The sequence below is a fragment of the Geospiza fortis genome, unplaced genomic scaffold (assembly GCF_000277835.1).
Source record: "Geospiza fortis unplaced genomic scaffold, GeoFor_1.0 scaffold53, whole genome shotgun sequence".
In the NCBI taxonomy this organism is placed as follows: Eukaryota; Metazoa; Chordata; class Aves; order Passeriformes; family Thraupidae; genus Geospiza; species Geospiza fortis.
The window spans coordinates 10,572,307-10,596,257 of record NW_005054305.1 but is presented as its reverse complement, the minus strand read 5'-3'; the positions used below and the strand labels follow the sequence as shown (position 1 = coordinate 10,596,257).

At 40.0% G+C, this 23,951-nt stretch overlaps 1 protein-coding gene across 1 annotated transcript; it reads right to left on the bottom strand.

Annotated features, from left to right (window-relative positions):
* Window positions 1-1,778: 1,778 nt before the first annotated feature.
* TGS1 (trimethylguanosine synthase 1) lies at window positions 1,779-23,354 on the bottom strand. Its single transcript, XM_014312032.2, has 12 exons — window positions 23,296-23,354; window positions 21,105-21,277; window positions 18,400-19,252; window positions 17,539-17,656; window positions 16,445-16,531; window positions 15,495-15,666; window positions 13,677-14,031; window positions 12,651-12,824; window positions 11,558-11,701; window positions 10,356-10,572; window positions 9,243-9,321; window positions 1,779-2,065 (listed from the first exon to the last, which is right to left on the bottom strand). The coding sequence occupies exons 2-12, from the start codon at window positions 21,234-21,236 to the stop codon at window positions 1,949-1,951; spliced, it is 2,448 nt and encodes an 815-aa protein (XP_014167507.2). The 5' UTR covers window positions 21,237-21,277; window positions 23,296-23,354; the 3' UTR covers window positions 1,779-1,948.
* Between the last annotated feature and the right edge of the window lie 597 nt (window positions 23,355-23,951).

Sequence of the window (23,951 nt, the reverse complement as noted above, 5' to 3'; positions counted from 1 at the left end):
TGCTTGCAAAGCTCCGCAGAGACCTTTGAGAAATTGTTCCTTTTTACCATTAACTTCATTACACTGGAAGTAAAAGTTGGGTAAATATGGTACCTTTTATATTTTAGCTTCCACACTTTGTATACTGGGCACTGAACAAAATCTAACTACTTTCCAGAAGGTAAAAGTAAATTCAATGGCATTTCACTGTCAGATCTTCCTTTTACAGGAGTAGCATCAGCAAGATCTCAAAATGCTTCTCAAGCATCTCCTTAAGGAGAAAAAGAGGACCAAGTAATAAGACAAGGGTATTTCTACAAGCAGCAATAAGCCAAATATACTGTGACATATACAATATAAATGAATTTATCCTTCATTCAGCCTCGTGGACTTGGATTTTTGTTTGTAGTTTGTAGTGGAAGTCTAACAGCATTATTAAATTCACATGCCACTGCCACAGTAGGTTTAGAGCTCCTGTAGTATTAGTACTCTTGCCAAATTCCCCTACGAGCTAATAGGAAACTTCTAAGAAATATTATTTCCTTAATAATTCCCTTTAAACACTGATGCAGAGCCAGTAGAAGACTTCTTCCTTGCTGTAGCACTGTGGCAAAGTGCAGTGATCCAAATTAGCCAAAGTATCTTCATAAAATACCTTCCATGAAGCATGAATGTAACAGTGAAAGTTTAGCACTTGTCTGGTTCTGGAAAGACAGCAAAGCTAGAAAACAGCTATTTCCCAAGGGCTATTTTGCTGCACTGCAAACTCACACTGAGTCATAACAATCTATAAACACACAAACACTTTGGTCTCTTCAACTGTTTTGAAGAGTTGGATTTCATTCCTTAATGGGGAAAATAGATCCTCTTATTTGGTTATTCTACAGTTATTCTAGTTTTCTTAGATAGCACTAACGCATGGTTTAGTGCTTAGTTTCTGCTGCCTTCAGCATCCTGCTGCACTCAAAGCAGAGGAGAAGCAGCATTAATTTATCTTAGAAATTATTATTCCTACACTCTTACCTCAAAAACAACTCAAAATTGAGCTTGGGGACTTAATGTAAGAATATTTCAGTGACAGCACCATAGCCATGCCCTAGGCATTTCTCACCTGCCTCCTCTTCTACTTGGAGAACTGCACAAAGGCCACTCCTCCCCTCCAAACTCTAAGTGGGAGCAGAGAGCCCTCACCAGGAAAAGCTGGCTTATTTCTGCTCTGAAGCCCATGTGAGGATTCCAAAGGCCTAGAAAAGAAGGGGGACAGAAACCCTTCTGCTTACTGATACAAACCTCCAGGCAGAAGGTTTCTTCAAAATATCTTTGCAATGAAGAGGAATGGCAGGGAGATAAAAAATAAAATAAAATGACAATACCCAGAGGGTAGAGTCCCACCTCCAGACACAAACACACCCAGCTCTCTCTGAGCTGCCACAAGTCAGAGCACTCACTAGAATTAATGTGTGAACCTTCATCCTGCAAAGAAAACCTGAAAAGGTTTCTCAGAGAGCAGGGAGCGAGAGAGGTGGACTGGGGTTAACCTCTTGTGGTGCACCTGACCCTCTAGTTCCACCTGATGTTCAGATGCTTTTGCTTCTCAAGCACAGACAGCAGCTCCTGTGGCTTTCAGGCTATTTTTCTTGACCCTCTGGGTGCTCAAAACCAGAGCAAGCACAGAAGTAGCACATGTGAGAATTAAAAGAAATCCTGAACCCCACTTCCATGGCTTGGGCTGAAACCTTGAAAGACTGCATTTTATAAAGAGCTTTCTTCATACCTTCACAGTTTTTCTACATTTACAGTTTTGTCAAAATTATTATAAAGCATTTATTGACAGTACAATAGAACAAATTTCTGTAAACTGAAATTAAAGCGGAAAATGGCTTTAAGTCATTTTTGACCAGCCAGCTGTACAAAAGTTTAAGCAAGGCAGCAGTTAGGGAGGATGAGTTTGGAAGAATTCACATGGAGTTCAGGAGATGTCATGCCTTATTAGATCACCAAAATAAGCTGTTATTGTCTTCAGTTTGAAATTGAGAAAATTTTGTTCTATTTCAACTTTCCCTCCTGGCCCTGCTAAGGAAGCCACCTGAAAAACAAAGAACAAAAAATAAACCAATCAATGTACAGGAGAAGAGGCAAAACCCCAAACCTTCTAATGCACAAACAATCAGAAAAAAGTATCTCTGCTCTGTTAATACTGGTGGAAAATGTTCCTTGGCAGCTAATGCCTCTGATCCTCTTTTTATGTCTCCTTTTACTCACAGAAGCCGTTGGTGGCTTGAGACTGAAAAACCCTCCTTACCCAAACCATGAAAATAAGAGGGTTTCAGAGCCAAAGAGAAACCCTTAGAAGTTGACATGCTGTGCTGAGGCATGAGATGCTAAACTCTGGTTCGCATGGTACTTGGCATTTGAGAGATGCCAAGTACTGCTAGCAAAAATCAACCTATAAGCTGTGTTTGTAAGATGATGCCACATCCCAAATTTTGGGGGAAGAGTAAAACCAATTTTAGTAATTAGAATTAGGAAGCATAAAGGTTGCACTGAAGAGTGGCAGGGTGGAAGGGAACAACTCAAACAAAACCAAGCCCCAAAGACACAGAGAAACTCACAAAAAAAGGTCACAGTTAATTGTTGTTGCTATTGCAGCTAAAGAAAAAGCTGTTGTATGCACTGGAGTCACAGGCAGTGCTGAGGGCAAGGCTGGGGCAGCAGTGCCTCTGCAGGCTGGAGGAGCCTGTCAGGCAGCACGGGTCCCAGCTTTGTGTTTATGATCACTGGAGTGAGAATTTCACCATTCATGCTCTGTTGGACTGAGCCCAGTACACACCTTTAATGCTTAATATTTAGAGACAGACACCATTTCACAAAGGACTTTGCATTTTGGACTGGAGCAGGCAGTACTCTCCCCTCTCCTGTTCCTATTCAGAATGCCTCTGAGGGATAACAGCTTACAGGCCATCAACTCCTCATTAGGAGACTGCACAGTCAGAAGGACAAACACCAAAACTGAACATTGTCTGCTTTCTTCCCCTCCACTTTGGACCCTAAGGACCTGTCCTGTGGGGGGGGTCCATGCTCCACAGCCAGTTCTGCTCCGTGCTGCCATTCTCCCAGGCTGCTGCAGGAAAATTATTTCTATAGTTCCCCATGCAAGGAAACTTCCCAGGCAAAGTTATCAGGGTCTATAAGCCTGCAGTAGATTTTAACTGATCTTTAAGCCGAGATGATGTTAGCAGCTGAAACTTTGAGTTCAAGCTGTGTTATTAACACTTCTAAAGCCCCCTGAGACTTAACTCTGTAGTGCAGGTTTAAATATAAACATGCTGAACTTCCTCTATTTTATTGTGAGTAAAAAACCAGCCTACTATCAAGACAAAATAATAGATTAATTTAAACTACATTTTGAACCTTTATTGACTTGTCCAGAAAACTGCCACACTTATCTAAGTCAAGCATTTACTTTTCTGTTTTGATTTTCTCCCTTTTTTTTTTGTTTTTTTTTTTAGACAAAAAGTGTGAGCAGTTTCTTCATCCTTCAACTTCTGGTGATACGAAAAAATGCTCCACGTTCTTGTCAGAGAGGAACCTGCCACTTAAGTAAAAAAACAGAGGCTGGCTGACTTATAAATAGCACAAGAATCTAAAACTGGCAAGTGATCAGGAATGTTAATTTTACAACTTATCTGTTCTTACTTGAAATCTACAAAGCATTGTGGGTTGATCCACAGTTTTTCTAGGAAGATGTTAACTTTTAATTTTTTACAAGCAGAAGCTGGAATGTCCCTTCCAAAAAGCATTAAGAGGCTTTGCACTTTATAGCTGATGTCACTTAATTATTCTAAAATATTCATTGGATTAGTCAGTATAAGAATACTGAAATTAATATCTGAGGGTTATGCACTCCTGCTTTCTGGGCATGGTTTGTGTCACTAGCATATCTAAGTATGACTAATGCATTGATATTAAACACTAGTATTTACTAAACATTTCTCTTAGAAGCCAAGTAAAACAAGATGCCCCTACACTGATGGGTCATGTCCACCAAGGGACAGCTGAAAATTTACATATGTTGTGTCTGGTGTCTAAGTGTTAAACCCAGGATAACTATGATTAATTTCAAACAACGCCTAAAGGTATTTGATAAACCCACAGGTGAAAAAAAATTTAAATAAACAAATGGGAATAAGCTCTGCTGTGACAGATCTGGTACTGTAGCCTCTTTAACCCACCCAATACACAGAGGACAGAAATGCAAATCCTCTGTGGCAATGCTCAGTTGTAGATTGCTGGACGTTGCAAATTTAATTACGTAGGAGTTGCCAAGTTTTCCTCAGCAGGGCTCAGTCAACCCTGACAAGTGTAGTGAGGGAAGGCTGCCACACACCAAGCTTCAGAAGGGTCTGGCCTGGCAGAGGGACACCCTCTAAAAATAACAGCAGATTGAGGAACGATGCTTTGAGAAAAACAAAGGTGCTCAGCTATTTTTAGAGATATCGACAAACATCTCCTGTTTTTGCAGTGCACTACAATGGTGAATACAGAAAGACTTTTTAAAAACTTGACTAGTCCAAAATGTCTTTATTTTGCACTTTCTGGTGTACAAACAATGATTCCCTGCTGGCAACTCTCATTACCCTGGTTTATTCTTTAGTCCAAACCCACATTACCTGGGTGGACAGATATTGCTTCCTTTGCTGTGCTGCTGTCCCTAGGCAGAGGCAAAGGTTGCAGCTCCATTTAACACCTCCCTGCATCCCTCTCACCTTCATCTTTCAGGTCAGTGACTACTGCTAAAGAGAGTCCACAGCTACAGCCACAGCCAAAACACATCAAAAAAGCAGCCAACAGGTTTGAAAAGGAGACATCAGAAAAGATGAAAATATGAAAGGGGAAACAAACACAGAAGATTATTTCAAGAGCATGAGTTGCTTGAGGTGCAAACTTCCCTTACATTCTTCAAGTGTACTTTTGATCTTAAAGGTTTTCCTACTAGTCTCAGGGTTTTTTTACATTTTTTTAATAATATTGAAACTCTTTTAGTAAAGTAACTTCCCATCTGTTCCAGCCACCAACTAATATAATTGCAGACAAAAAATTTATCATATTTTTTTCTCCACTCCTAGAAACTTTTCTGAGGTATAACATGTACAAGCTTTTTGACTTGATATGCAGTCATACAAGGACTCTGTGAATCAATTAATTTTATAGAATACTACTAAGATGAAGAATTCCCTCCCCCTGTAACCAACCTAAAAGCTAAGGGGAACAAAATTCAACCCACTTGAAAAAGAAGAAAATGGTATTCTTTACACTGAACATAATAAAATAAAATGCTCTCAGGCAGCATTTTTGAAAATGTACAGGCATGCATGTGAATTGTGACAACATCACAGTGGTGCTGCCACCCTTTAACAGGCCAGACATTTATCTATTTTTTTCTTACTTCATGTAGGAAAATTACAATTCAGTATGCAAGCATTATGAGCTTCAGGAAGACTGAAGTTCAAAAGTAACACTCTGGCTTGGTGTATGCCATGGGTAAATTCTGGATTTCTCTTTTATTAAGGACAGAGAACACACATGAGTTCCAAGTGGGCTGCTTAAAAGCTGTTGTTATTAACACAATAGTCAGAGCTGAAGTGTATGCAATTACATTCACTTAGAAATCATCAGCCTCCAAAACACATCAACCCACGGTGTTTTACCTGCCAACTCCCCTAAAACCCAAGCATCTTAAAAATACTATCAAATCAACTTCTGTTCATTTCCTGGCCTCTCACTCCCTGCTTTGCTCACTGTTCTATTTACTCCTAAACAAAGATGACTCTGCTTGGCAAGTCCTATTTGGCTAGGCTCCATTTTAAAGTATCACAGCTAAAAGAGAGAATTCAAATAAATAAATGGGTTTTACTCATCTTCACATTCCCTTCACTGAGCAGTCATTTTTAACAACTGGGCCTTCACAAACAAATACAGCAACACAGAAACACATTTTTTTTATCCAGCAGTGTATTGCAGACAGAACAAGGCCTCAGTGTCTAACTCCAGATTTTCTCAAAGTGATTGATGGAGATGAGGTGGGAATAAAGGCAAGAAAAAAAGAAAAGTACCAGCATAATGTGTATGTTTTGTAGGACCATCAAGGTCCAGAACACTTTGCTTAATTCTAGGTTCATAGAACCACTCCACACTAGACAAGAAACAAAAAGCCATTCCATTTCCATTCCATACTGTATTCTCACAGTATTTGAAATACAAGCCAGGTCTGAGACACCAACATTTGGGACAGCAAAAGCTCCAACAACAGCAGTTTGACAAAATGAGACATAGCTACCACAAACAGCAGTATGCCTGTCTTCAAAGAATGGTGACATTTGAAACAATCACCTAGGCACAATCCAGTATCTGAGCTGCTAACCAAGCAAAAGCAGGATAAGCAATAAACTCCCAATTCCCCATTACTCCATCTCCCAAACCTGGCTAGGCTGCTAAAGATGCTGATGTCTCACAACAGACCAGGTCACCAACACTTCAGGCTCACCAGTTTATTGGGGGGAGCCATCATGCATCCTGACAACCAGTGACAGACCAACAGTAACTGAGTACAACTTCTACAGTGGAATGAAAAGATCAGATTCAACCATTAGCAAGAAGGTCCTACAGCAACAAATTGCAGGTTCCTCCTTCTTTGCTGCAAATATTAACATGCAGAAGCATTATCTGATACAGAAAAGAGAGCTTGTGAAAGAGATTAGACTACCTGGGATGACTCCATTTCCCAGAGGTGAGTACACACTTCTCACTCTGCCCAATGAGGCAGAGCACAGCTTCATAAACACTTCATAAATTATATTTATGAACTATATAACAGGCACTAATAAATACACGTATTTTTCAATGTAGGTGTACACACATACTTATTATTCCTGATTGTTCCTAGCTAGAAAGAATATTGTTAAAGATTAATTCAACCTAAAAACAGACCTGCATACATTACAAATTTTTTAACATGTTTGTAAACAAGGAGACTTGATGCAATTCAGGAAAATGTTTTTATATTTCTTGTAAATGAGCCAACCATCTTGCACTGATTCGCTGCTCCCTCTTGAGGCAGAAGTAGAAAAATTCACTTCTCTGAGACCTAAACTCCGTTGATTTTTTTAAAGGGAATTCAAAGAATCCCATTTCTCTCAACAAGACCAACTCTACACCAACGTGGCTGACCCAGCAAAAGTAGTAAGTGCTGTTTTTGCAATACAGTCACGTGGAATAAGGCTGGATATCTTATCCACCAATAAGGCAATGAACACCGAGTCCTCTGACACAGCTAGGTTAAGGCCAGCTACCTTGCTTTCACTCCATCAGCAGGATCCCTATATCCCTATTTTATATTTGCTATCTAACAGTGATCTGATAGCTATTTTCCATAAAAATTACGTATTTTCCACTGAATTTGAACCACCTTAACTAATGGTTAAACAGTAATTTTATTGCAAGGTTGTTTCTAACTGCTGGGCTTCTTTTTGCAATTTTTAATTTAAAAAAAAAATTAAAATTTTTATTTTGCTGGAAATTCACAGCCCTAGAAGTGTAGTGGCAGTAAATCCAGAAAATTCATTTTTAAATACAGCTGGAGATTTTGGTAGTCAAACCCCTAACAGTCTTTTGTGGACCAGAGTATTCACCAAGGTCACTTTTGGAACATGTTTGACACACCATTGTCCACACAGGATGAAGACACTTCCTTAATCAGTGGGCTTGATTAACATTCTCTTTCCCCCTCTCAGAGCATCAACCTTTTGGGTTATTTTTGTTCTTATACTGACACTAGTTCTAAAGAAAGGCATAAGGAGCTGATTTCCCTTCCTGAGAATAGCCCATAGCCTGGAACACTGAACTGAACTCAGGACCTTAGCCATGAACTTTTAACAACTGAGCCATGTTTTTGAGCAATAGTTGTTACTCTGCAGCTACCTGTGTTAAACCAAACCCAGGGATGTAATCAACATCATTCAGAGCCAACTGTACAAGATACAGAGATGTCAGGACACCTGGCTCAATCATCCAGAAGAGCCCAGCTATTCTGAAGGAAAAGGTACAGGCCTGTGGGGAGTATTCCTGCATGCTTTTGTGGAAACAGAAGTGAAATGTAGATGCATTTGGCCATTTAGAAAGCCAGTAAAAAGTGCTCCTGAGTAGAGCAGAAAACTCTCTAAGGTCACTCTTCATCATGGGAATGAAATATTTGACAAAATGCAGTGTTAAGATGCGATGTAGTAATTAGAGAAACTCTTCCTAAAATTAAGATCCCTGTTCAAAGATTCATAAGCCACTTTGACATTTCACCAGCCTGAAATGCAAAAAGGAATTGAATCATCTCCTGCCAAAGGAATGGTTCTGTGCACAGCATGGGCTTAGAGTCTGCTAATACTCAGGCCATGTGAATTTCAGCCTTTTTCTCAAGCCACCTGCTTGCCAGCAACAATTCCACAAGCCACCATATGGCTTGATGCCCTGCCTACTCTAAGTGAGATGCAGGTTTTGGAAAAGCAGGAGTAAGTCCTGGGAGGTCCTGTGGCATCTTGCAGGTGAGAACTGCTTCCTTCTTTCTAAAAAGCTACAAGACATAATTAACATAGAAAATACACAGAGGAAACTAAACCAGACACTCAGGGGAATTGTTAGGCATGTAACTGCTCAAAAAACCCCAAACTTCTACCAAAAATCTGTAATACAAAAAACCCCGTATCAATGCCACACATTCTGTGTTTATCACACATCACTTCAATGCAAGCAGTCTATATGGAACCACACACTTGTGTGGACACCAACAGTACCACTGAGAGAGCAGTGACTGCAGGCTGTGATTTCCTGCAACTCCTTCATAAACAGACACCCATGAAGTCTGAGACTCACCAATTTATCAGATAGTGAGAGCTGGTTAAAATATTTTTTTGATATTTTTATAATGATGTATGTGCCTGGAAATTGGCTTTGAAACTTCTACAAGAAATCCCATTCTGTTGCTTTAAGAGGAAACAGTGTCAAAACCATGGAAATAATCTTATACTCCCATTTCTAAATATACCAAAAGTACTGTGAACACAGAAATCACTTAACACAAGGGTCAAATTTAAAAACACCAAATATCCCACATTCAGCTGAACAGACTTAAAGTCTGATGTATGTGTTTATAATACTTATGTTTTAAGTCAGCTGAAGATTTTATTCATTCACCAAGACCTCATCCAGTAACACACCTGGTTAATATCAGCATTCCGAGGCAGAAAATACACAATATTGTTGGTGATCTTCTTGGAGAGCCTGAAAATTTCAAATGTAGAAGCCAGTAAAGGAAAAAAAATAAGAATGGGGAAGGAAAAGTTTCTTTATATTGATTAATTTTGAAAGTATGCCTCAATTTCAGCTATATGCAATTAAACTGTAGTTGATCTTTTAAGTGTGTGGGTAGAATTCTCTTCTGAAATGCAGAAACTCTATTTCACCATTAGTGTCCTAAAAGTAGAAAGAAAACCCCAACACTCACTTTTCATGAAAATTTGACTCAAGTACTGAGAAGTATTTGACAAATTTGAATGTAGTTTGTAGCTAGTATATTTGGCTTACAATTTTTTTTAATCCATTTTGTGAAATCTCTCACACATGCATATGAAGATTTTCTTACAAATATGGCTACATTTTAGCAAAAAAGAGAACAAATTAAGATTTTTCTGTGACAAAAGAAACCCCCACACTTCATATATGATGAAACTATATTATGTTAATACCTTCCCAGATGAATGAGTGCTCAGTATCACTGTTAACAAGCTAGTAAGAAATTCTATATATTAACTCAAAGAGTTAATATTTTGCTTGCACTCTTGTGTGATTTCCCAAGTCACAGGCAGGTGCTATGACTGAGAACAGTTTTATTAAGGTATTTTAAAAAAGATATTCCCTTCATGAATCAATGAAAAAGTGGAATTAATGACAAGGTCATAGTCCACACAATTAGTTATTATCTCTCTCTATATATATATGTATATATATACACACCACTTGGCTATTTGATTGCTATGGGGTATTTTAATAAAATAATTTAAAAGAGTTTAAACTGCTGAAATAATGTTTTAAGTTGAGAGCTACTCAATTCACTGATTTTTTGCCTTCAGGAAAACGTCATTACTGTTTTATTTGGTAATAAAAAATAAAAATACCTAAATTTAGGTGGTGAAGAGGACTAAACAAATGGTTTGCATCTGGAACTCCAGCTGCCGACTGTGTCATCCAAAGTCAGCCGACTGGGCATGCAAACCCCACAGGAGGAGAGGAAAGAGAGAAGCCCACCACAAGGCACAGCCTGGAAAGGATATCCATCTGGGCAGATCATGGTTTGGATGTCGAAGATCTCGGCAGTGGCGTAGTCGGGCCCGCCCCAGGGCGGGCTGAGGAACACCACGTCGGCGCGCAGGCCGGCTGCCAGCGCCATGAAGTCGCCGCACAGGAAGTCAATGTGCTCGGCCACGCCGTACACCTCCGCGTTGTGCCGCGCCAGCCGCAGCTTCTCGGGATCGATGTCGATGGCAATCACTGCCCGCGAGAGACGGCAAACGCTGGGATTAACGGGAAGCGGGAATGGCGCCCAAGCAGGGGCAAGGCACCGCAGTCAGACACCGCTGCTGTGACAGCCCCACGCAAGGATCAAGGACATGGCACTGTCTGCCTAAGAGAGCAAGTCTTTCTTGCCTCAGGTTTGGCATGGACAACTTCAATGGTGTCCATTAGAAACTCACTCTTTTTTGTTAAAGAAAAACATTTATCTGTGGCTGGCCCCATACTTCTGAAAACTGAGTTTAAAAAGCCCCAACCAACACAGCCCAAGACAGATGGATGATACAAGATCAGTATATAATATCAGAAATTAAAATTGAGCCAGGAAATACAAAAAGCCAAGTGAGATGTGTAGATTGGATCATAGCCTGCCAAATTTAATGCAGTACAAACTACTATTTGTCTTGCTCAAACATTAGTCAGAAGAGTTAGATGAACTGGTATGAGTATCTAGCAGGAAATATTTATAGAGGAAGTACTCTCAATATTTCACTACCATATCATTAGCTGGCATTAGACTATCATGAAGTTATCATCCCTTTTGTGCACTTGGTTCTGCAGAATCTGCATATGATTCCATTCAGTGCTTTAAGTACTGTTCACATAGAACCTGTTTTTTTTGAGTACATAGACTTCAAGTAAGAACTGAAGCAGCAGGTTTGACAGAAGTCCACTTTTACCAGTGATCTCCACAGTATCTGATAGACCAGATATTATGCCACACAAAAACAGTGTTGACTAGTACAACACAAATCTGACTCTGACTTAAAATAGAAAAGCAGATTTATTGGTCTTTTTTGAAAACAGAGAGGTTGTATTGTGAGTCTGATGAAGCATAACAGCTGCTATTGCTACAGAAGCACCAAAAAAGAAAATAAATCAACAAACAGAGCACATACCTGAATAATGTCAGGAAAAAGACTGATGAAACAAAACTAATGCACTGTTTACAACACCTACTTACCTCTTTTTGAGGTCAGTGCAAACTGGATAGCATTTCCTCCAACCCCACAGAATGCATCGACTATGATGTCGCAGTTGAACGACTCACTGACACGAACAGCAATATGCTCAGCTATTTTCTCAGGAGTAACAGAAAACCAGCCCTCTGCAGAGGAAGGGGAAGAAATGTATTTTCACCTCTTATTTCAAGGTCACCTAATTTAAAAACAAACAACCAAGCCCCACATAAAACTGAAGGTTTAGCATTAATCCCAACAATTTTGGCTTAGTGCATTCCAGCAGGAAATACTGGCTTTGAAGATGATAAAACTCTGCTCAGCCCAGAGATCTGCTAAGCAAACAAAGTCTCACTGAAGCAAACTGATATGCCTCAATCTCAATACATGCTTTGTTGACCTTGGTGCTGAGGATTCTGGTTTATCAAGGAGAAGTCCACGAGCACAGCTATGAAAAACTTTATACATTGTGATGATGCTCTGTAGGAAATCAAACCAGAAATATATTCTCTTATCCACCATTTTATTTTCTTCGCCACAACATCTGGTCTGAGAATTAATTTGCAACTTTATGAGGAAAAGCATTAGAACATGAAGGCTTAGAAACCCAACCAACAAAAATACCTGGTAATCCTAATTCCCCCTTACCTATTAATTTGTGATTTGAAGTATTTTGCAAGCAAACAAGGAAAAAAGTTGCTTGGCAATGACTGCTGCAAGTCAGAACAAAACAGAATAAAACTAGATACATCAGCATACTTGGAAGTTTCACAAAATTATTTTATAAAATATAGAAATAGGAAAATATCACTGAGTTTCTGAACAAGTCCTGACAAAGTATAATTTGGGTCCAGCAAGATCTTCAGCACATATAAGGACTAATGCAGACAGGGATGTCTGACACAAAAAGCATTTCTGAAGTCCAAGACTGCCTGCTACCTGCCTGCTGGGGGAGGAAGGAATTTATCCATGGGTGCAAAGACACATTGAGTAGTGCTCCTCCTTTAAGAAAATTAGTAATAAACTGCAAGAAGGACCACAGATTTGGATAGATCCTCAGATATACCACCAAGTCATCACACTCAGTACTGAACCCACCTCTGTCTAGTTTGATTCCCTCATCAAACCGGGAGAAGAGCCGGTAGCGTTGTGCCCAGTACTTGACAAGCTCTGGATCAGCAGCAATCTCAGGAGGTATAGTTCTCTGTGCATTTTTCTTCCTCCTCCTTCTTTTTGTCTCCTTCTTCTTTGCAGTAATGTTTTCATCCACAGCTGGAAGACACTGCAAAAGTTAACAGTCACTGTTCTTGTAGGCTAGGGAACGTAATTGGTAGGTGAGTGTTAAGATTTAAAAACACAGCTAAATGTTCTTTATTGCTGTTTGCCACATTATGAAGATTATAGGCTTTAAATTAAAAAATAGCATCCTGTATTGCAAGGGATTAGCCACAGTCCTAAAAATCCTCATTGTTCACCCAATATTTAAGAGCCTGAATCTTCAACTGGAGACAAATTCTATGCAATGAGCAAACAAGTGGATCAGAGACTAGTTTAATGCCCTTTTATCCATAATGAATTAAAACCAATCTAGACAAGAGTTTTACAGTAGGAATCTAACATAACTGAACTACTGTAGGAAGGATTAAATTATATGTAAAAACCTGAATAATCCTGCTTTCCTTTGTTTCACGTTAAATAGAAAACTGATTTTTTTTACATCCTAGAAAATAATTTTAACAACACATGTTCCCTAGAGCTCAGCAATGTGCATTTGAACCCAAAACTTGATGGTCTGTGCAGCTACCTGAGGTTTAATAACCCTCATCCTTGCAGAGGGTACAAAAGGTACATATTGCAAACCTGTTAGACCATGTCAAGGATAAACAATGACTGTTCATCTATAAAAAAATACTGTCACCATTAAAGACAAGACCCGGGATTCTGGCATTCCAGAAATAAGCTAATTCCACTAGCACAGCTCTCAATTGCTTTTGTTACCCCTTAGACCTAATGAGTCCCATTGAATTAACAAAATAAATAAGCAGTGCACAATGCAGTCACTTGAGAACGCAGTATGAAGTCCACTGCCAATTCATTTCATCAGTTTGCAGGAAACTGATTTACCTTGGCTGATGTCCTCTGTCTCTGGCTGGAGATAATCAGGAATATCCAGAGGGACAAGCTGCCGCCCGCCGCCAGGCTCAGGCCTCCCTGCCCCCTGCTCATCGGAGCCACTCGCTGCAGTGTCCTGCGCCTCCCCCTCAAGCTTACTCCCTCCAGGTTCTGGGCAGGCTGCACTGGAAGATGCTGGCTCCTGGATTTCAGCATCCAGCGTCGCACTCCGTGTGACAGCAACGCCCTCCTGACCCTCTGAGTCGCTGCTGCTCACAGACGATGGCTCTGCTTTACCCTGAGGGGTGCCTGTCTGGGATGTGTCTTCCTCCTCAGGTTTACTAATCTGCTTCAGGAACATTTCCACCTGCAATGGTCAAATATCACAGATGATCTGTTATCCAGAGCATAGCTTAAAAGCTTTACAGTTCAAAAGCATCTGCCACTGCAGGCACGCTCTACCATGTGTATTTTGAAAACAGTAAAATATCCAGACTCAAAACATTCAAGTAGTCCTTAACCATGCTCCCTTTTAAAAATGTTTGGGAACAAGTTGCTTTTGGGAACTAGATGCCAGCTACCTCCAAAAGAGAAACAAAAAACCAACCAACCAACTAACAAAAAGATCAACTGATAAACACAGTAAATAATTCTCATGTAATATCTAAATAGTCACACTTGCCACAGCGCAGGTGACCAAGTCTACTACTTCACAACTATCTTTCTCTAATCTGCATTCAGAGATAACTGCCTCTCAGAGAAGAGTTTTTTAGCATAAACAGGTAAAATTACCTTCACACATTTGTTGCCTCACCTTCAAGATGTACCAAATGGTGCAGGTGGTAAAGGGTTCTGCTGCACAGCAGAGAGTTCGACATAAGCTCCTAACCCAGGCACAGACACCACTCCAAACTCCTCAAAGGCACATGCAGATGCTCCTTTTTACATTATTGCTGCTCTGAGTTGCTCTACACCTGGAGCAGTTCCTTACCTGGAAGTCTGAGGAAATTCATAACTTTTTTTTCCTTCACATAATTGTAAGTTGCCCTCAAACTATATTGGCCCCAGGTACAAAATCAAAAATGAATCAGAAATTATAGCAATGTGACTGGAGCTCAATAAAACACTTATGGCATCACCACTACCAGAAAACAGTGCTTTGCACTTGGGTTTTGGGGAATGCTAAGCATCCCAGAAGAAGGTGAAATAACATTAAAATCTGTGCCCTGAGATTTTCAGAAAGATTTAACTAAGAAAAATCTCCAGTGAACAAATGTTTCTACTTCTTAGCAATTTCTGAGTTTAAAAAAAAAAGCATCAAGTTATAGATGAAAATAAATGCAGGTAGAGGTATAAGCAAAACCCTTTCAAAATAACTAAAACCGTGGAGTTACATGAAATACACTAATCTACACAAGATTTTCTGTTACTGCTGAAATGCCAGCATTAACAACTGGCTTCACAATTTACAATCAAAGATACTTTTAGTAACACCAGAAACCTACACACACCTCTAAAGATATGTGCATACAGATGTTAGGAATAACTTTCACATAGCTTGGCCATTTAAACTCACATTCCTCTTGACAGGTCTACCAATGCCTTTCCATAGCCATCCTAATCTAAATACTCTTCACCTCTTCATGTTGGTGGGAGGCAGATGGGAGGGGGAGAAAACAAGAAAATAAAGAAAAAAGGAGCAGTGGACTGACATTTAAAAATGCCATCTACTCTGGGCAATTAATATTTTATTTTCATTTTCATAATACAACAACAGCTAAGGTAGCAGATAAATCTATGAATTACAACAGCATTAACAACTAAACATACCTTCTTCAAAGTTTTGCTTTTTTTGCATGTCGTTTCAGATTCCTCTGTAAAGAAGATGTGTGTGTTTTTGCTCTTCCTTGGTTTACGCAGATCCAAGAATTTGGACTTGAGTTTTGCTTTTTTCTCCAAGTACTGCACACTTCGGTGGGTGAAATCTGGAATTCCACCATACCTGAAAATAGACAGATAGATACATACATAAGGACTTAGTTGGTTAATTTCCAGTTTAGAAGATTTAACATGAATGTCAATGTTGGCAAAAAAATGACTTAGTCATTTATTGCTCCATTTAAAATAGGTCACTAGGTGTAGCTGCAAAACATTGTACCTTCACAAAAATGTTAAAGGTTTTTATTCGAAAATGTTTAACCTAATAAATTTTAGATTTTTTTTTTCCTAGTAGTTATATAACTTTAGATGAAAACAATTTCCCAGGCCAGCCTGAAGAATAGGAAATTAAAAAAATATCTTGATTAGAATAATAGAAGATCTTTTGGTGGCTGTCAAGAACCTCCAAAACAGCTACTTTTATCTTCTGGCAAATGCAATTAAAAAAAACCAACCAACTAAAAAAAATTTCACTGGCCAACACCTGGCAATACTTTACTAGTATGACAATATTTCACTAGTATAAAGGAACTTCATTCCAATATGAAACAGCTAAAAATCATGATCTCAGCCCACAGGACTCCAAGCTGAGAGGACCATTCATTGTCAGAGCCTTTGTGGTCTAATTTAAGTAGCTGACCAGCCACTTAACATTTATATGTGTTACACTAAGGTGCAGTACGTAAGGTACTTTCAGTTGTATAAATGATTCCCAGAGACTAACTCTGGAACTCAGCTTCAAAAGTTTAACAAAAAGGAAATGGAGATGAATGGTCTATTTCCATAATAACAAGAGGGCTGACATGCTATGAAAAGCCCCACAGTTCCTCGTAAGTAATTACTTTTGTCCTGTGCCACACTTGAAACCCAACACAGAGCAGGTTTTCTCAGGATCTTCCACTGGGTTCTCATCCATGTCCAGCTCATGGCTAGGAAAAAACACAGATGACAAAGTTACTTACTGTGAAGAAACCAGTATTTTACAGCTATACTGCTAAAAATCTTGCAAATTGAAAACATTTAAATGTGGGCTTCAAGTAAGCTCCTCCACACACTGAAACCAAACCAAGCAAATAACACCACTCTATTCTTGTGCATGAAATTTTGGGTTGGTTTGGTTTTTTTACCCAATTCTATGGACACATGCCCTTCTACTGGGGTTACAATATTCCAACTATTCTGAATGACCTCTTAAAATACTTAATGGCAAACCCTGCATGATGAAGACAGTGTTTGCTCACCCTAGTTCCAAATTACCTTCATCATCTATCATGTTACCTATATTATTATCTATATTATTAATGCTGTGGGAACAGCAAAATACTAGAATGAAACCACAGCTACATGATTAGCAGGTAAAAATTCCACCCACTCCTTCACATATGAGTCTGCAAATTTATTAGAGAGGAAGAGCCATCTCACCACACATTTGAGTCTGTAATTTATTAGAGAGGAAGAGCCATCTTACCATCTTTGAGACTACATATTTTTAGAGAAGAAAGAAAAAAAACCTGTGACAAGGCAGATACTGCCCATTTTATGATTGCCATAGCTCTGAGCATTTTACTGGCAGCATTCAATGTAATTAAACAATACAGATTATTTACTGCTGTTCTGGTATTGTCCATATTAATTAGACCTAAATAAGCAAGCTGCCCTATGTAATTTAACAATCTTGTATACTTCAGCGGCACAAGAACAGCACCATCACCTTGTACAGTCATCAAGGCCATACATTGTTTTCATAAAGCATTGGAAGAGAGGAAACATCCACTGCTTGTTGTGAGGCAAAGCAATAAGCAGTGATGGAAGACTATGTGGCTTTGTACTGACATTTTAACTCATATCCTCAATCAAAGGCATAGTTAGTATAAATCAGAAGGCTCCTGGAGCTGGACTGCATGAGAAAAAAGATCATGTAAATTTCATGACTTGCCTTCTCTTGACTTTGACGCATCTGTATTCAGGAGGCTCTTCATCCTCATCTTCATCTTGGTCATGAAATAGCAACTGCTTTTTTTCACTTGAATTCAAGCTACATGACTCCTGCACACCTAAAAAAAGATACATCACATTCTCCTTCTGCATAAATCAATTCCTTACCTTCCTGCGCCCAAAGTACCCCTGCAGCTACAACTAGTTAGTGTGCGCCAAACACACATCTTTACTTGTCTTTGTTTGAGGGACAACATACTAATAAAGCTTCCAGTATTACACTGTAGTGTTAACAATCTTATGAAGGATCAACTTCAAATTATCTCATCTCTCCATGAAAAATAAAATGTCTACAAGATACAAAATTTGAAACAGTTTCTCCTTGTGAGTAAAATTTGTTTTCCATCTCATTAGCTATGCAAAGATATTCACATAGATTTAGAAAGGCAAGATTTAAACAGTCCTCTCATTTATTTTTCAAAAGGAGATCTTCTTTTCACCTCTCCCATTGCTGCTCTACTCTGGAGGACCAGGCTGGAACCACAAATGCTTCTTCCTCTCTTAGAAACTCACTAGCAGCAGACTTAAGTCTCAGCTGCAGTTTCAAGACTAAGATAAATAATTAAATATGCACTAAGAGGGATCTCTCACCAATATCTGTAGTACATTTGAAGACTTATGAAGTACATGTTCTGTTAAAACCATTTCTGGCTGAAGAATACATTCAATATACAGGCTAGAGAGGAGAACTCATCCAAAGAAGCAGAGAGAAGAAAAAAGAATTGAGTATGTAATCATTTCACAAAATACCTAATCGACTTTTTAAAAACAATACAGACAACTTTATCTGATTTTGTATTACCTGACTGGTTAACACTCTTATTTTCACAAGATGCTCTCCTTTTTCTGCTTCCTCCATCACAGGGCTCCTTCTGGCTTCCACTGTCAGATGAACTCTGCTCTTCAGGATCTTTGTGGGCTACTGTTAGAGCAGCACTGCTCTGCTCCACTTCCTCCAAATTAAGATTTAAATCACAAATCCCAGAAATTATTTCACTGTGGGGATCAGCACTTGAAGGGAGTCTTTCCTCACTTCTGGTGTTGGAGGGAGACAGCTCCAAGCTCAGCACTTCACTGTGCTCAGGTCCTGGGCTAACCAAGCCCATTTCTCCTGAAAAACCAGTCTCCTGTGCAATCCCATTAATTTCCACCTTGTCACCGTGTGAGCTCTCAGTAGTCCATCCTTGACTTGTCCAGTACTGAAACTGTTCCCAATAATACCAGTACAGTTCACTATAATGCTGCTCCCATTCTTCCTTAGTATCTGGACTACTCCAAGGCTCAGAGGCTGCGATGCCCTCAGATGATGACACCTCTTGGTGCTTTTCCAACCAACTTTGCCAAAGTAGGCCCTCTCCGTACTCATTCCAGTACTTCTCCCATTTTTCCTTAAGTTCACTGGGTAAAGCCTCACTTGCAAGGCTTTCTGAACTTTCACAGTTCTCTTCAATCACAGCCTGAGGTTTGCTGCTCATCTCACGCGGCTCTGTAGCTAGGGCCAGCTCACCAGAAACAGACTGGGTACAACCACCACAAGCTTTGTCCTGGCACTCCTGCCCCATTTTATCCTCACCATTTTGCTGTAACTCTTTTTTCTTCTTCTTTTTCTTTTTCATAATCTTCACGTTATTTTTCTTTCTATAATTTTCTGTTACCTTAAAGATAAGGGAAAAGTTAGAAGTCCACAACATATATAGAATCTTGTCCTCTCTCTAGTCACATTCCTGTTTCCATTGGAACCCTCCCTCTCAGTGCAACCCTGCTGTTAGCTTTCTCCCCAAAAAGGCTGTAGAGTTTCTGGGTCTGATAGGGCCCTGCTACATAACCTCAACTGGCACTTCTGAGGAAGGTGTGAGGAAGAGCTGCAGAAACACACATATACAAAAAAGCAGAACGATAGACAGAAGTGGGGCTGCTGAGTGGGAAGCCATTGAACAGCTCAAAGATTCAGAAGGAAAGTCATCAACAAGAAACACTATAAAATCCTAAAGGGAAGTTGGTCAGGAATTGAAGGGTGACAATGTTGAGCCCAACAGCAAAATACTGTCTTTGTAACATCAAGGTTTTGTTTTATGCAGCTCTGGTGGCTGACCCTTACTTTTACCTGGTATCTGCTCAATCAGCAAACAGTTTAGTGTCTTATTAGGGTAGCAAACATAATGCTCAACCTCATAAAATGTTAAATACTTGCTATTTTGGATACTGTACACACACACACAAAATCATTCTGTACTCAAAAACTCTATAAATCCTGCAGCTGAATATCTGTTTGTCTTGAAGAGAGTGACCCAAAAGAGGGGAGCAATATCTTTTCCATCCCATAATAATCTCCAAGTTGGCTAACAGAACTAGGAAACAAGGAAAAAACAACCTCCTGCCCAAACAGGTGGCCCTTTCATTTGTGCAGTACAATCATTTCATTCAATACAACAAACTCAGCTACTACAGTTATCTGGTGGAACAGAAGACAGAAACCTGTTCCTGAAAGGAACACTAAGGTGACTTGTTGGTTTCATCAATTACAACTCCACTTGTTTCAGAGCGGCTTCCTGTGATGATAAAACTCACATGGACAAAGGACTGTGAATGTATGCCCAATAGCAGCAATCCTCTTTTGTTACACTGACAAAAATGTAACGTGGACTATACATAAGTTAAAACTGAAGAACTGGCATTGATTTTTCATCCACATCCCTCATGTTATTATACACAGTCCAAAGCACAATGCTTAGTAGTAATCTAATGAGAAAATGCATTATTTTCCCATTCAACTTATTTGCATATTACTACACAGCAACAAAAATTGTATACATACTTTGGGCTTGAAGTTGGATGCCTGTATGGTCTATTTACAAGTTATCAATTAAAATCACATACAAGTTTCTCCTATTTATTTACAAATTAATTAGGTCAGAACCATGCGGTGTTCTCTCACTGTCAGGGAGGTCTGTATTCCATTAAGTGGACACTGTAAATATTGCACTGTCTTTTTGTCATCTGTGAAAACTTCAGGCCCCTTATAAAGCCCAAATGTTCCCTATGGGAAGCAGAGCATCAATGCCTCACTCCTGCCTTTTGGAACAGCCTGGCTTTATCAGCTGCAAGAGGGATTTGAAAAACCAGCTGTTTACATTATTATCAAAAGCAAAATGGTTAAAGCAGACAGTGTGAAAATACATGCTCAGACTGGAGTGTACTAGCTGTCCTGATGTGCAGCATCAGCTGTATCACAGCTGTTTTACATCAGGTTTCTCTAGTCATTAGACCAGTATAGATATGGACACATAAAGCACAGCCTTGACGCTGTTTAGTCCAACTGGCAGAGGGGTTTTACAAGCTGGACAGACCAAGGCGCTGTGTGCTCTTACCAGGATGCAATCAGGCAGCTTAAAGGCAGCTCAGATACATTTCCATGAACTGCCATCTCAGAAATAACTGAGAGGAGGCATGTCCCTAGGTCTGGAAACACTACACAAACAGAAACAAATAAAGCAAGTAAAGATTTACCACAAAGTCCCTGTGGGCTGACTGCCCACCAAACTGAAGAGGCAATCCCATGCTCTTCATAAGCTCAGCTTCTGAGTCTAATTCAACTTCTTCCAGGTCCAGGGCACGATTAGTATTCACCTTTAATCTCATATTGGGACAATGGTTCTCCTCCTCAGATGCTTGTTCTTCCCCTGTTAACAAGATATATTCATGAATATAATCTGGTTCTGACACCTCAATGCCACAGCATAGCAGACAAAAGATAGCAGAACTGCCTCTCATGCTTTCTTTCTCATTTAAAAATCTTCTTCACAAAACAGCTCAATTTCTGCATAACTATCAGTAGGAATCAAAATGTAACTTCAGTAGCCAAGGCACTGGACTGGGTCTGTCTGGAAAGGAGTTAAGTTCTCCATAGCAGTCTCTATGGCACTGTGTTTGGGGTTTGTGGCTGAAGCAGTGTGGACAGCATGCTGATGTTTTGGCTACTAGTGAGCAGTACTCACACAGCCTCTGTAACCTTCTCTTTGCCTGACTGTGCCCTCCCCAGCAAGCCTGCACTTCTAGCAAATTGTTAAGCAGAAACATATGTATATAAAATTACAATTAATAGTGAGAAAGTAGGAGCTGTATATGGATGGAAATTATGAAATCCAAAGCTCTTGACTAAGTTGATAATACTGAAACATTCAAGGTTTTTGGTTTGGTTGTTTAGGATATATTTACTGCCAAATTATCACTTAACATGAGACCTTTACATTTTTAACTGATTATTCTCACTACAAATCACTCATACACGTACAAAAACATAGTTTACAATCTCCTTCTTTCACTCCTCTCACATTGCCTCAATCTAATCTGTGCTATTATTTATCAGCTTCTATTTCTGCACAAACTTCCTTTCAAATCAAGATATTATGCTGCTGGATCTACCAACACAGCAATGATTAAAAAAGATACCAAAACAATTATGGTCAGATATGCAAACATGAGGAATTCAGGAGATGGAGTAGGGGAGTGGTGTTGAATTTGTTAGAATATACACCATGATAATTCCTAGATTACAAGCACGCCAAGTGAGAGACTTTTCTGGTCCTCCTCACATGATTCATTGTATATATGTGAATCCTAATTTTCCCCATCAGTGCTATTGCACTTGTCTACTTCTTGCTCAGCAGATTAACTAGCAACAGCTAATGTCCTAGGCTGGGGTAGAGACAGAGGAGACAAACATCTAGGATCCACAGACCTTCCATTTTGCAATCAATATTGAATGAAGTTGAAATTATGATTTAAGACCAGGTCAGGGATGTGTGATATAATCTGTTCCATGCACCAGGTGAATATTATGTGAGCTGGTAAAATTTATCTGGGTAGGAATTGTTGGGGAAGATGAAACAGGAAAGCCTTATAAATATGATTGCCTGGCAAAAGATTTTGAGAATAAGGAAACTATAAGCAAAATTGAAAGCAAGCCAGAGTTCACTGAACAACTAGAAAACAATGGTGTGGCCGACTGAAGGTAATCCCCTTTTGATTAGACAATACCCTCTGCCTGCAGACAGGTCCAAGGGTCAGAGCAGACCCCACTAGCTTGGCAGAAGGGGTCCAAAGCGTAGCTGTTAGGGTTTAAAATGTAACACAGTATGGCAATATAATGATTCTTATAGGCTGTATGTAAATACTATAGGATTTGTATCTTGTACTAGATTGGCTAGTGAAAAATTAGAATATTCAGCACAGAAGATTTATGGTATTGTAATGGGAATTTTGTCCTCTTTTACTCTTTCGTCCTCTCTCTTTACCTCTTGCTCCCTCTCTCTCTCTTTCAGGCTCTGCTTTGGGGCTCTTCTCTCAGGCCTGCTCCAAGCTGTGGCTGGCAGCTCCCAGCGGGGCCCCTGCACGCAGGCCCTTTGCAATAAATCCCAAGTTCCAGGACCTGGCTTCGGAGATCTCTCGTCTCTGTCTGTCCCAACTATCCTATCCCTCATTGCTCCTACAGGAATAAGCACTGCACTTGGTTTGACACAAACTTCTACATCAATACTATGGTAACCTGAAATCTAGGCAAGTTTTAAGTTATTATTCACTCCTGTCCCCATAGCAAAAGTACTGAAAAACAACACAGAGGTAGGAATAACTTAAATAACCACACATAACTCATTTTGAGATTGCATCTCACATTGCATACTACATTGTATTAGCTTACCTGTACTGTCATTGTCATCTTTGACATAAAATCCTTTTAATCCCAGTTTATATAATTTGCGATCTCTGTAAAAATAAAGACAGACACAGACGCAGAAAGTCACCATTGAAACAATTTTTTTCAGTAAAAGCAATCATTCAGTGGAAAAAACCCCTCCGGGATGCAATAAAATCCCCACCACTGGACGTTTCAAGATGACACTTGATGGGGTACTTAACCTCTTCTAGTTCGGGCTCCCGTGAAAGGCTGTACCAAGGGACCTTTCCCAAGGTCCCTTCCCACACGGGCTGCCCTGTGACTCCAGACACGCGGGACAAATAAAAAGCAACAGCATCCGGAAAAGGCAACACTTTAACCAAAGTCTGACGGGAAAGCCCATAGGAGCGACGCTCAGAAAACGCTGCACTACGCAGTACACTCCGGAATTTAATTTTCTGCTCCTCCACTCGTTGAGGAGCCGGCTGCTCCCCTGCGGATGGGGAGCGCGAAGGGGGCGGCAGGGCGCGCTGAGCCCGGCCCAGAGATCGGCGTCTGGGGGCTGCTCTCACCTTTACCTGCTCCCTCCACCAGTGATAAATATACCGGGGTGCTTTTGAGCACCGCCCCGCAAACCCCTGCTCCGCCCGCAGCAGCGCGGCCCTTCCCGCCCGTCCCCA

Excerpts from the sequence above, each read along its gene's own strand:
- TGS1 (XM_014312032.2), bottom strand. The coding sequence starts at position 21,236 with ATGAGATTAAAGGTGAATACTAATCGTGCCCTGGACCTGGAAGAAGTT. Across the intron at positions 19,253-21,104 it reads CAGCCCACAGGGACTTTGTG|GTAACAGAAAATTATAGAAA; the intron begins GTAAATCTTTAC and ends CTTATCTTTAAG. Across the intron at positions 11,702-12,650 it reads GGGAATCAAACTAGACAGAG|AGGGCTGGTTTTCTGTTACT; the intron begins GTGGGTTCAGTA and ends CTTCCTCTGCAG.